The sequence below is a fragment of the Gasterosteus aculeatus genome, chromosome 10 (genome assembly GCF_964276395.1).
Source record: "Gasterosteus aculeatus chromosome 10, fGasAcu3.hap1.1, whole genome shotgun sequence".
NCBI classification, from domain to species: domain Eukaryota; kingdom Metazoa; phylum Chordata; class Actinopteri; order Perciformes; family Gasterosteidae; genus Gasterosteus; species Gasterosteus aculeatus.
This window is the reverse complement of record NC_135697.1, coordinates 16,127,844-16,140,365: the sequence shown is the minus strand read 5'-3', so window position 1 is coordinate 16,140,365 and position 12,522 is coordinate 16,127,844. Positions and strand designations below refer to the sequence as shown.

The window sequence follows — 12,522 nt, the reverse complement described above, 5'->3', positions numbered from 1 at the left end:
ACTTTATTTTATTACTTGTGCACTGCTGTCTTGTCTGTCTACTGTCGCGCACTAACCGCCAAGACAAATTCCTTGTATGTTTGGCATATTTTGGTAATAAATGTTTCCTGATTCCTGAGGTAAGCATGTTTTTTGTTGTTCCTCGCTCTTCCGTCAGTGAACATTGCCCTTTAGAACGACTACATTCAAGCCACAGTGTTTGTGGCCAAACAACCTCTAACCCAGAGGCAGCTGTGCATGTTACAACCTGCCAGCCCTGTTGTGTGCATTAGGCTTCCTCTGTCTTTCAATCACAATACTTAATACTCATAATTTCTGGTGCTACCTCATGGTGTAAGCTTGGCTACAGACAATCTTTGACAACAACAATGAAAGTACTGATCTGTAGGATATGGAAAACCTACAGTGTTTACACTAAGTGTATTGCATGGTGGGATCAATCCTATATTCATGTAGCAAACACTTTAGCTCCCTCCAGTGGAGGACTGATGAAAAGGAATCATATGGAAATAGGATATTATTGTGATTAAAGTAAATGGATTCATCCCATAACTACCCCCAAAAACATCCCTAATGATTTTAAATTTGAATTCAAAGTAATGGAAATGTTTTGGTTATAATCAATAACTTTTGTTTCAGTATAAGATTTAAGAGTAAACAATAACTAATGAATTCTTGTTTGTTTGGGAGCTTGACTTAATAAAACTTATTTTATAGCTATTTTCAAATGTTACTGAACTTTATGATGGGTTTGTGAATGCAATAAATCAGTTACCTCACTGTGGAAAATGTATATATTTTGGGTCATTGCTGTTAAAGAGGGATATAAAGGAGTAATAAAGCTACAAACATTATTTAACCGAGCACTTTATTTTTGAATAACAGTTCTTCTCAATTTCCACAACCTCGAAGTGACGCCCCTTTGTCAGTTCAGCCCTGTCTCTGCTTGTGTCTCGGATTCGTCTTGCAGAACACAAACAAACGTCCCCTCCGCCGCACAATGAAGCAGTCTTTGCAGCGCCTCTTCAGGGCGGACTTGGTTTTCATCCCTGCAGAGGGCTGCGTGCAGGCAAGATGCTGACACTGTCCCAACAGAGGCGTCCCACGCTGAGCAGAGGAGCCACAGGAGGGGGCCGGGATGGAGCGGACTCTGGTAGATGACTGGAGTGGTGCGCGGGGTGCCGCGGTGAGGCTGCAGAGACATCCGTAGGCGCGAGCTGCTGGTGACGAGGTCACATTTAACCGGCTCATCTGGGCCACTTGGCGGGCGAGGGAGGTAACAAGGTGCTTCAAGAGGAGGGACGCCATTGTGTCGAAGGCTGCAGAGACAAAGAGAAAAGCCATATGCATATAGTTTAGTGTCAGGTTGGGATGCGACTTTCCCATCATATTCAAAGTACAGCGGCAAGGATTATTCAACCAAGCAATTAGTACAGTGACCAAAGCCAATTAGAAAATACATAGAACATACAGTTTTTAGCCTGTAAAATATGGAGATGTCCAGCAGTTTGTTGGCTTTTTTTAATTTTTCAAAATGTCAAAAAATAATCAACAGATTAAATGTCAGCCGCAGTTAAAATTGTTCAGACATGCTCAGGCATCATTACTAACTTACCACGATCTAACATTAACGTTACATAATATCCAACTTTATGCAACCAGATCCAACATACATTGAACATACGTTATGCTAATCCATGCTAGCGGTTGATAGCGTTAGCTAAGCAACATGCCAAGGAGACTGCTAGCGACGAAGCTAGACATGATAAACGGCCCGCGTAGAAGTCTGCGTATGTATAGAACATCAAAAGACCAAAACAAACCTTTCAGGAATGCCCAGATGATATATAAACAGGGGTTACGTCCCTGAGTGTTTGGTTTAAATCACCCCAATGCGACCGTGTTACTGTGCGTTCTTGCTTGTGGGGATAACACAGCTTCCGGTTTGAGATACCGTGGGTGTTAGTTTACCCTTTTTAGTGCCTTTCAGGCAGTGTTTTCATCACGACTGTAGGCAAATCTTGCCTTCCTTATCTTTAACAGAGACAAAATCCAAAGTGGCCAAAGCTGTATACATTTCTGAAGAAAATTTACGAAAATATAACGACTTAACTTGCGGAAATGTATCGGAGGATGACTTATTTTGAACCTGACAGGCAAGCGATAGGGAAACAAAATGAACACAACAAGTCTCCCCTGCAAAGCAACCTGGGAAAAGAGGCTGTTTTAAACATGGCGGCCTCGGTGTGCAGAGTTCTGTCCTTCAGTAGAAATGCTAAGGTGCTTGCTTCACCTTTGAGGTTGACGACTGTGCCTGTTTATCGGTACAGCGTAGAAGTGTCCAGTACCGGCGAGGCCATTACTCACACCGGCCAGGTGAGTTTAAAACGGCTTCCGTTGCGCTTTACTGGATGGCCTAACGTTAGCTTAGCCTTGCGTCAACGAAGCTTCTCGGAACAATTAACCTTGCGTTTATTGTGTTTATGTGTTCCACTGCTGATGTCCTGTCGTCTCAAACGGTTATTTACCGGTCTTACGTTGATGTAAGCCAGCTCACAAAGAGCGGGTCACTGTTGTAACTGAGTGGTTTTCCTCTCAGGTGTTCGATGAAAAGGATCCCAGGAGGGCCAGATTCGTTGGCAGGCAGAAAGAGGTAAGAAGCAACGAACAAACAGGCCCAATAAAGACCAAACAGCAGCCATTTGAATTACAAATATTGACTTAATCCTGAGCAAATCTAGGTTGGTTCTTGGAGAGTGAAGTTACCAATAATATGAAACTACGCGACTGCTGATTGGCCTCCGTGGGGGTGTGTGTGCATCTTAAATATAATCCACAAAATCTGCTTTTCTTGTCACCATGTGCTCTAACTAGCACGTATGTTCTGTAGCTGTCCGCACAATGGCCTTAATTATCAAAACGTGCAAAAGAAATGTGCCTCCACCAGTATACCGTCAATGGACCCCACCTGGATGGTACATTAACTTAGACAATGACAGAGATCCCCGTTGTTTGTTTCAAGGTGAATAAGAACTTTGCCATCAAATTGGTGGCGGAAGAGCCAGTGACTCCCGTTGAGGCCAGAGTGGTGTCCTGCGATGGAGGCGGAGGCGCCCTGGGGCATCCCAAAGTCTACATCAACCTGGTAAGCTCCTTCACCCACTAACAGGATCCAGGCTTTACCAGTTATTCCAGCAGGAGCATGTATTCCCTTGGTTTACTGGTATTCATTTAATTGGGATACCTGCGACTCAGCCACAGGACATGTTATATACAAATATACAGCCAGATTGCAGACACGCAGTCTTGGCCTCAGAATGAGATGAAGGAAAGAAGACAATTCACAACATTTTCATGTGATGTTTTGTTTAGTGAGTATCCGTATATATTCAGCATATTTACTAAAGGTCCTACATTTTAATTACTGTCATTGTTGTCTGTCTCTCTCCAGGATAAAGACACAAAAGTGGGCACTTGCGGCTATTGTGGATTACAGTTCCAGCACAAGCATCATCATTAAAACTCTTCCTCTGCGAATGCCTCTCTGTATAAATTGCCATATTGGTTAATAAATTCTATGTTGTCTGTCATTCTGTCTCAGAGTTTATTATCCTCGACAAAGCTTGTCAATTGCAACAACTCTGTGGTTTTCTCGCTACCTGGCACGGAATGCACACAAGGCATACACGATTATCGGAAGATAATCAAAATGTTTGTCCAGTGCCCGTCCCTGTGGGCCTGGCTGTGCAGCAGTGTAACCCTGGGATGCTGCTGTTTGAATGGCTTGGCTGCAGTTCACCCTGTGACAGGCAGAGGTCAGCGGAGTCCTGCAGAGGAGTTTGGTCCGGAGCGACGCTGGTGTGCAGAGACCTGAAAGCCAAGTTTAAGACGTCACTTTCTATTGCACGATCCAAAGCTATTTCTTTTGTAATAGGTTGGCATGCAACACTGTTGTATTTGCATTGAACTATAATGAGAGCTCCTTAAAAATCGGCTCCACTGTCATCTACGTGAGTTTGGTTTGGTCCTTTTCCCCCTACTTCTCGCAACACATAAATGTGATTGCAGCTCTTTCTTTACGCAGCAAAGACTCGTCTCTACCGTTCACTGTGAAGGAGCTCTGAGGGAACCTTAGCATTCCGAGTGCATCGGTCCCACACAGTCTGCGGTGTGGAGTCTCGCTCTGCCAAGCCTGGAGGACATCAGGAGGGAGCCCGCCTGATAAGACACAGTAGCGCGGAACAATACATGTTTGAAGAAGATCATATATATATTTCATCGGGCTTATTCTCCATAGACCTCTGCATGCCAAATTGGCCGGCGCCTGGCTCAGGCTCTAGACAGCACTCGCCTGTTCTGTCCCCAGTGATGCAGCCAGTGGAACTGCATTTTCCACACGGCAGAGCTCAGGTTGGGAAGAGTAGTCAGGCTCATATAATTGGCCCTGGTGACTCCTGGAAGTGAGGCTTATGCTGTAGTTAACCTCATCTATAGTCAGACCACTTTGGATGATTGAAGGGAGAGCGGGGCATTGTTAAAATGAGGCGGGTCAGTGTCAGAGAGCTGACTGGCTGGTGTTGCGGTTGGTAGGTCTAAATGGTTGAGAGCCGGCGGTTGGCGGAGTTGGAGGCGTCGCCCGGGGGCGAAATCTTCAGATGAAACTGAGCATATGAATTGAGCTGAATTAAACAGAGCTGCGTTTTTGTGCTGGATTTAACCGCACTGTTTCATAATTCACTGCTCTTAAACGCATCAGCCAGACTGATGGAATATTCTTTAACATCATATATCTAACGCAGCTCCAGATTATGAAGTCGGATTCAGCCAATTTGAGCTCGCGCTCGTTCAAGGGTTCAACCGTAAACTGTCAAATCTCCACAGGGGGGTTTACGGCTACATCCAGTTATCCACTTTCTTCAGCATAATATTGGATAGAAATTGCAACTCTCACGCATAATGTGACCTGCACTGTCGGGTCAGACCACTCAGACAAAGATAAGATGAAATAAGACCGTAATCATATTGAGAATCTCCTCACTGCCGAGCCACAATAGATAATGGAGTTAAATGCCATTGGGTTCCTTAAGACAGCACTCCGACACAACAATCACTCACTCTACGCAAAACATCCTCCCGGTCCCTGTAATTGCCCCATTAAAATATTTCTCCTTGAAGATGTGTCATAATACAGACCCTCAGGCTCATTATGGAGCTCCCTGCAGCCAATTATCTGAACCTCCGTGTCTAGAAGCTGCTGCGACCAAAAGGGGCTCGTGGGCAGATCTCGGAGCAGCCCGGCCTCCTCAAAGCTTGGCTGCCCGTACGAGGGGCAAAAACAGAAAACTGACCTTTGGTCATTGTCTCGGGGCGACTCCACTCAGCCCCACTTTAGAGTCAGGTGACAGGGCTCCTGACCTTTAGCATGGAAATAATGACTTGTACTTGTGCCAGGAGCTCAGAGGGTTACTGCAGGGAGCGAGACACCTCTGGCGACATGTGACAGTTTTTGGAGGGGAGAGTTTGCACTCACCACTTTGATAGCCCCGGGAAACCAAAGTGTGTGTGACAAGACGCAAGAGACTTAGGATTGTGCATGTGTGTGTGTGTGTGTGCGCGCGTGAGCACTGACAGCGTTGAAAGGAAGTATGTGTCAGACGGAGGGCGCGGAAAGGAGTAATTTGAAGTTGTCGATGCGTTCTATGCAGATATTCCATCTAGAATTTCAAAGAATGAGCTGATTCAGAAAGAAAAAAAAATCCCACAGAGAATAGAACAAATAGTGTGAACAACGAATTCAAGGAAATTCTTCACGGCGCGAGCGGGAGAAAAGTCTTTCGCGGGAGGCTGAAGGCCAAATAGCTGCCGGTGGTGTGAGCCAGACAAGTAAACAGTGGCTGTAACATTCCCCGAGCCGCACAGCGGCACACTGAGGCTTAATCACATCATCTGGCCCAGGGAGCAGGCCTTCGTGTCAGCTCGGCTGTTAGAGTGGCTCGCTGGTGTGTCGAGAGCAGACAGACGTGAGAGGTGAGACGAGTGGAGGGAAGGATGGGGAATGAGATGTGGTGGAAGGGAAGGAAACAAGGAAGGAGAGGAGACGGCTGATGGAGTAAAAGTCTGGCGGTGGAGGCGGCGGGGGGGGAGGAAGCACGTTTGTGTCGTGGTTACCTTTCAAACATCTCCACTCATTTTAAAATTCATACCAGCGAGTTAGCTGGTGAGCATGGAGGAGATTTTAACAACTAAGGAGCCAAGTAGACAAGGAAGAGTGGATATTGCACTTTAATTTGCAGAGCGCCAAAACGTGGCTCCGGATTTAGGACAACTTGGCACTATGTCTGCCAGATGTGCACACGGGAAGCTGCTGGCTCGCCTCAGCATAAGTGTGTCTTAAAAGATGTCAGCGTTGTGCCGAGTTTAAAAAGTGAATTATTTGAACTCAACTGAAAGGCTTTCATGATTTTTGAAAAACCAGAAAATTCCGAACAGTTCTAAACTCACTTTGTTTTTTTACCACATGTGCATTTATGCACTTTTGCAGTTTCCCCGATGGCACTCGCCCCGGAGACCAGCGGCGTCTCATCCGGCTGGAGGTGAGAACAAATATAACCGTATCTCTTAACCCCACTCAGCACTATAGGTCACCCGCAACCTCTTATCCAACTGCCATTCTGCATCCTCCACAACACCACCTCCTCCTCCTCCTCCTCCTCCTCCTCCTTCCAAGTAAAATCCACCTCAAAAGCAAATGCAATTATAGCATTTCTAGCGCATTAAACTTGGGGAAAAAAGGACAATTGTGAGCAAAGTCTTGTAAGATGTGAGATCCTGTCGGACAGCGAGTGGGAGGAAGAAAACTTTACAGCAATAAGAAGTCAGATGTCATTATTTATCATCCTAAATCTTACTTATTTATGAAGCAGAAACAGAATGAAATTCTCGGTTGAATTCTTCCTGAATTATTTAATCTGAAATGGTTAATTCCATACAAAGCCCAGGAAGATCCCTCCTCTGTTCTGATGAATACTTTATCACTGTTCCTAAATCGAAAAACAGGAGGAGGAGGGAGGAGGGGGCGAAAAAAGGAAGAGACATCTACCCGCTGTTTCTTGTTATGCTTTGTTTTAAAATGTGTTGTGTGGAATGTTTTTCAGCGCTCAATTTGTGAACTTTTAATGAAAATGTATTTTCCATAAAACGCTTAGGCCCTGCGATGCCGGGCTTATTTCTCTTCTCGTTCAGATGACGTTTCCTATTATTGGTTATATGAAATATTCACCGAAGTGGATAAAGATGTGACACTTACTTAAAATTACTTAAGAGGTTCTATGGAGCATTTTGCGCGTGGTGGATTTTCTCGCAGTCCCAGGTTGACAAAGTCAAAATGCCGCCTAATGAAAAGGGACGCATCGCTGATTGCGGCTATATCTGGAGCCGAGGTGGAAGTGGCATCGATTTAACAATTTAACAGCACCCTCCTCTGTGTGTTTCCATTAGTCACGGATGAATACCACCCACTTCCCCCCCCCCCCCCCCCCCCCTTTCCCTTCCTCAAAACACACACTGACGCACGCACACACACACACACACACACACACACACGGCCGTATCCAAAGCTGCAGAGGTATATTCCACTATTCCAGAACAGGATTTACATCTTCTACACTGATACCTCTCGTGCTTCCGACCAAGAGCACACTCAAGAGAACTTTGCCATTCTACAGAATACACCTTTTATTTTTGTGACTCAGTGCATGTGCAGGCTATAGTGCAAGTGTACAATATTGTGTATCTTTTCACGGGTGAACCGGGCAACCTTGCTGCAGGAGCGTGTGTGGGGTCACTTGTTTGACGTTGTTTGATTGGGGCCCAATTGAAAAATACCTTCACACTGTTAATTGACGGGTTCACGAAACGCCTCCGGACGACAATCGTTCAATACGGGTCCATCGAACTTTGGGTTCCTCCACATACGCTTTGGGCCGTAGTGGAAGGATAATCTGCCTTTAGATTAAAACAATGTTTTTCTGAGTAAAATCAAATAATCAAAATGTCATTCATCACGTATGTACTCGAGCAACCACACATACAAATTTGAATTTAAGATACAACAGGACACATGAGAACGTCAACTGGAGTCAGATTTCCTTACACGATAACGGAGGCAACGTTTGGGAGCTAAATGGAGCGAAATCTGCCGCCAACAGTTGTCATTTCCGTCGATGGTTGTTGGCTCAAATCGAGAAGCTTTTATCTACCACTGTCAATCCATAGTTTACTTAATCTTTAACAATTACAAAAAAACAAAAACAAGTACAAACATTTGACAGTGCCACTGTGATCAGTGTAGACTGCGTACGTGCCGCGTGCGGGTATTGGAAAGCTTGACGGACGTAGCCACAGTGACCACGCGGGGTGGCGCTTAGCCAAACAGCCAATTAGTCAAGTCACAACAACAAAACGTAGACTCTCAGTTTCAAGTCCAGCAGTCTTTTTTATATTCCGCTGACGATGTGTCCGCTGGCCTACAACGAGGACGCGGGCCTCACAAGTTCATAAGACTGTCCGGGTGTCCTGCTGTCATCAGTCAAGCCTTTCCACGCCTCAACTGGCTTGAGCTGTTGGAAAGGAGGGCCGTGGAAAACTCCGTCCACCCATTCCCGGAGCGTGGCGACCGGTGACTCCTGTTCCCGGTCTGCCTTGGTCAGCGCCATATTTGATGGATACCCGTGGGAGGGGGAGCCCGACGACGACAGCATACAGGGGGGGTATTCTGGCTGCAAGCTGCCGTCCAAGGACGCGGCGGTGTGAGCGATGGACCAGATCTTGGGCTTGGCGTCTGTACTTCGAGGGTCCGGGTTGGGATAGAAGCTGTGGTTTTGCTGTTTGACGGGTGTGAGTTTGGGGCAGTCCGGGGACAGCCTCTCGTTTCGGAGCAGCGGGTCCGGGTTGAGTGCGAGATGCCCGCGCGGGAGGTCTGTGTTCGGGTCGCTGTCCGCGGGTAGAAACCGTTGCTTCGGTTCACAGTCGGAACCGTCCGAATCCAGCAGGTCAAAGTCCTCGAGGTCACTCTGCAGGTCTGCACACTGTGGATCTGCAACAAGGAATCACGCGGGAAAACATCAGGTCCGGGGCGCGCTCGGGAAAGCAAGCTGAACGCGCTGATTGATTTCGGCGCCGCTTACCCGGGAGGTCTTTGGCATTTTTATAGGGCTTCTCCGCTTCGTCACTATCATCATCACAGCCCCGGTCGTCAGAGCTTTTACAAGCCCGCGGTGACCACGTCACCTTGTTCTCCTTCTTTAGCCTCCGGCGTGCATTGGCAAACCATGTGGACACCTGAGGGTGGGGGGGGGGGGGGGTGGGGGGGATGCAGGTCGGAGATCAGAGTGTCAAATCATCCGTACAGGACAGTGAAGAGAGGAAGCAAACGGATCGAGGGGGAAACATGACGCAGTGGATCCGGAAACTCTGGAATGCCCTTAAAACATTTCATTTAAAGCTACCTGTGTGAGGGTCATCCTGGTGATGATGGCCAGCATGATCTTCTCTCCCTTTGTGGGGTAGGGGTTCTTCTGGTGCTCCTGCAGCCAGGCCTTCAGGGTGCTGGTGGTCTCCCGGGTGGCGTTTTTACGACGGGAAGCGCTATCAGAGCAGGAGTACCTGAGCCAAATGAACCAAATCATTTTCAGCTGCCAAAAATAAGTGACTTACTTTAGGCCTTCCTCATTTATGGACATCATCTGACTTTAAATCATTAATGTCTCCTTGAGAAAGACCAAACCATGAAACACAAATAAAGCCGTAGAGTGTAACACTTGATGGTATATATTTCAGTTTGAATTAAGAAAACATGGTTAAAATGAAGGGAAATAAAAGCACATGGACATTATGCAGACTTACCCGTATCTGTCATATGGATATTGTCCAAATGTATAGTCATAGGGATAGTAGGCAGGGGTCTGAGATGTCCCCACAGATGCAGCTCCGTCTTTGGGATCTAGTGGCCCCTGCAAATATTTCACAATAACTGATTAGAATCCGTAAAATAACGTTTTCACGTGCATTGACCATAATATTCGACTTTACCCTGAAATGACCTCACTTTGTTTTCACAAGTGTTTGCAAATCATCCCCCCCCCCAAAAAATGAGGGAAGCCTCGCGCACTTTGAGCTAAAGTCACGACGATGAGGACGAAGAACTCACTCTGGGGTACAGCGCGGCGGCGTCGCTGCCGCAGGTGTTGTAGTAACCTTGGCTCTTCGGATAAGTTCCGCTGTAGACTCCGATGCCGGTGGTGGAGGCGAGCTGGTGGCCCGGGGAGCGCAGCACCGGGTGTGACGGAGGCGTCGCCGGCTCCAGACAACCGGCAAGAGAGCTGGGCGTCATCAGGAACTTGGGAGAAAATAAACAAGGATTTAACCTTTTTTGTCCCCCCATGACATTATCAGTAACACGGTGATACAAAAAGGTTATTCCCCTCACCCGAAAAACAGTAAAAGTGTGTATTAAGAGTTTAAGGTCGGGTATTTTTATGCGTTTAATTGTGCAGGATTATGTTTGGTATGCTGAGAGAATATACTTGGTCACATGTAACTGTACCTGCGGTGTGGTGGCGTAGGGGTATCCCAGCTGAGAGTAAGCCATCGCTTAGATGAGATCAAAGAGACAAAAACCTGGACACATCCAACAGCATCCGGGGCAACGGTAGACTTTTTTCCCACTCTTGCTACTTCACGGCCGGTTTTTCCATTCAACTTTTCAGGGTTCAAAATGTGCACATCATCTACCGCGAAGACTGTTGCGCACCGGTCTCATTTTACGCACTAAAGGTCTCTGAAAGTAACTTCTCTGGCTGCTCCTCGCGCTGCGCCTCGTCCGCCGAGCTGCTGCGCCACCGCCGCTATCTTACGATCCAAAGAGCGAGTGCGTGTTGCGTGGGATCAAACCGGGCATCTCCCTCTGATGCGCTCTTTGGTTTTAAGGCGCGTCTCTCTGACGTCACCCAGTCCCGACTCTTTCCGCCGGTGTGTGTGTGTGTGTGTGCATGTGTTTGTGTGTCTGCGCGCGCGCGTGTGTGCGTGTAGCACGGCGTTCATATCAAGATGAAGGAAGTCACCTAATTAATTCCTTCCGAGGTTTCCGTCAGCTTTACGCACGCGCAAGAGAACCAACGTTCCCCGGGCGTAATGAGGATGTGATCAATTCTCCTTTTCCAAATAAGCACGCGCGCACGAACAAAAACACACACGCTCGCGCGCACGCACACAGTGCTATGGCCAGAGGGGGATCAGGAACGTGATGCCTTGACAGCGCGATGACACAAGATGATTGATGACTACAACCTGATATTAGCATAATCGTTTTGCCCTGTAGTTTAGATAAGTTGTCACAGCGGAGAATTCTTCCTGTCACCCGCGTATTCATGAGTGGGGAGATTTCAGGTCTCCTCCAAGCAAATTAATCAGAGAATAAACACGCTCAGCATTCCCCCGTGTAAGCACCTTTACCAACTGAATGGCTTGTCATGTTTTTAATGACAACGTCTTAAGCCGTGGAAGCATTTCTCTCATTTCTCCCCGATCCACCTTGAGATCGTTGTTCCTTTTTGCACAGGTATAGTAGGGCAGGTGCGAAGGGGACGAGGAGAAGTGTTAGAGGAGTTTGCAGTGTTAAAAATAATTGGATACGTTTGTGCAAAAGGGGCAGAAGTGAAGAACATTATAGGGGTTTGATTGACAGAGAGGAAAGAGGCTCTAAGAGGAGGAAGGGGCTGTTTTAGTCAGTAATTTCTCGATGCTGACTTTATTTATCAAATATTCACATTGTAAACAGACTTTCAAGGTGTGTGTAAATCTAAAAGTGAGTTTATTTGGAGCATTTGATCTGCTCGATCTAAGGAGAGGTTGTTTCTGCTGAATGTTTAACAGATGCATTGTGTCTCATGGTTGAAACAAATTGAACTGTGAGCGATGCATCACGACTACATAAAAGCTGCTAAAAGGATGCTTTTGTCAACAAAGGTGATAATTCAATGAGCAACCTTGGATACATTTACAGAAATGAAATACATTTTCAGTGAGCTTTTTACTGAAAACGTCGCTGAAACGTTTCATTTCGTTGACGGAAGTTCAATCTGCTCGTCGTCGTTTTCTCCTGGAGGAGGTTGGTGACCTTTCACATTTGACTCATAAGCCTTTCTTTCCTGTGAAAATTAAGCACAAGAATCCTCCGCAACCTCATCCTCGGTTCCTTCAAAGTGTGAGCAGCGTCAGAATGGGAAATCCATGAGAAGTTACGGGTGCAGAGTAAAAATAAGGACAGGCCAGGTAAACTTCACGTGAGAGAAACCCAACACGAAGCGATACATGTGGAAAAGAGGAGAAGCCTTAAAAAGGGCAAACATGGGGAGCAGAAGGAATCGTTAATAGCCAGGGGATGTGAAGAGGAGCGAGGGGATGTGGAGGGGTAAAAGGACAAAATATTCCCAGTGCACCCAGAGTACTGCCGGAACAACAGAG

General features: G+C 46.7%; 2 protein-coding genes and 1 long non-coding RNA gene across 3 annotated transcripts; 1 reads left to right on the top strand and 2 right to left on the bottom strand.

Annotated features, from left to right (window-relative positions):
- Positions 1–851: 851 nt before the first annotated feature.
- LOC144383534 (uncharacterized) lies at positions 852–2,151 on the bottom strand. The gene is made up of 2 exons (XR_013450974.1): positions 1,824–2,151; positions 852–1,319 (listed from the first exon to the last, which is right to left on the bottom strand). It is a non-coding gene; the product is annotated as an uncharacterized LOC144383534 (long non-coding RNA).
- Positions 2,152–2,171: 20 nt separating this feature from the next.
- On the top strand, positions 2,172–3,590 carry ndufs6 (NADH:ubiquinone oxidoreductase subunit S6). The gene is made up of 4 exons (XM_040189353.2): positions 2,172–2,376; positions 2,600–2,653; positions 3,023–3,145; positions 3,452–3,590. The coding sequence occupies exons 1-4, from the start codon at positions 2,233–2,235 to the stop codon at positions 3,518–3,520; spliced, it is 390 nt and encodes a 129-aa protein (XP_040045287.2). The 5' UTR covers positions 2,172–2,232; the 3' UTR covers positions 3,521–3,590.
- Positions 3,591–7,709: 4,119 nt separating this feature from the next.
- On the bottom strand, positions 7,710–11,075 carry irx4b (iroquois homeobox 4b). The gene is made up of 6 exons (XM_040189400.2): positions 10,604–11,075; positions 10,208–10,396; positions 9,904–10,010; positions 9,507–9,663; positions 9,186–9,339; positions 7,710–9,094 (listed from the first exon to the last, which is right to left on the bottom strand). The coding sequence occupies exons 1-6, from the start codon at positions 10,646–10,648 to the stop codon at positions 8,526–8,528; spliced, it is 1,221 nt and encodes a 406-aa protein (XP_040045334.2). The 5' UTR covers positions 10,649–11,075; the 3' UTR covers positions 7,710–8,525.
- Between the last annotated feature and the right edge of the window lie 1,447 nt (positions 11,076–12,522).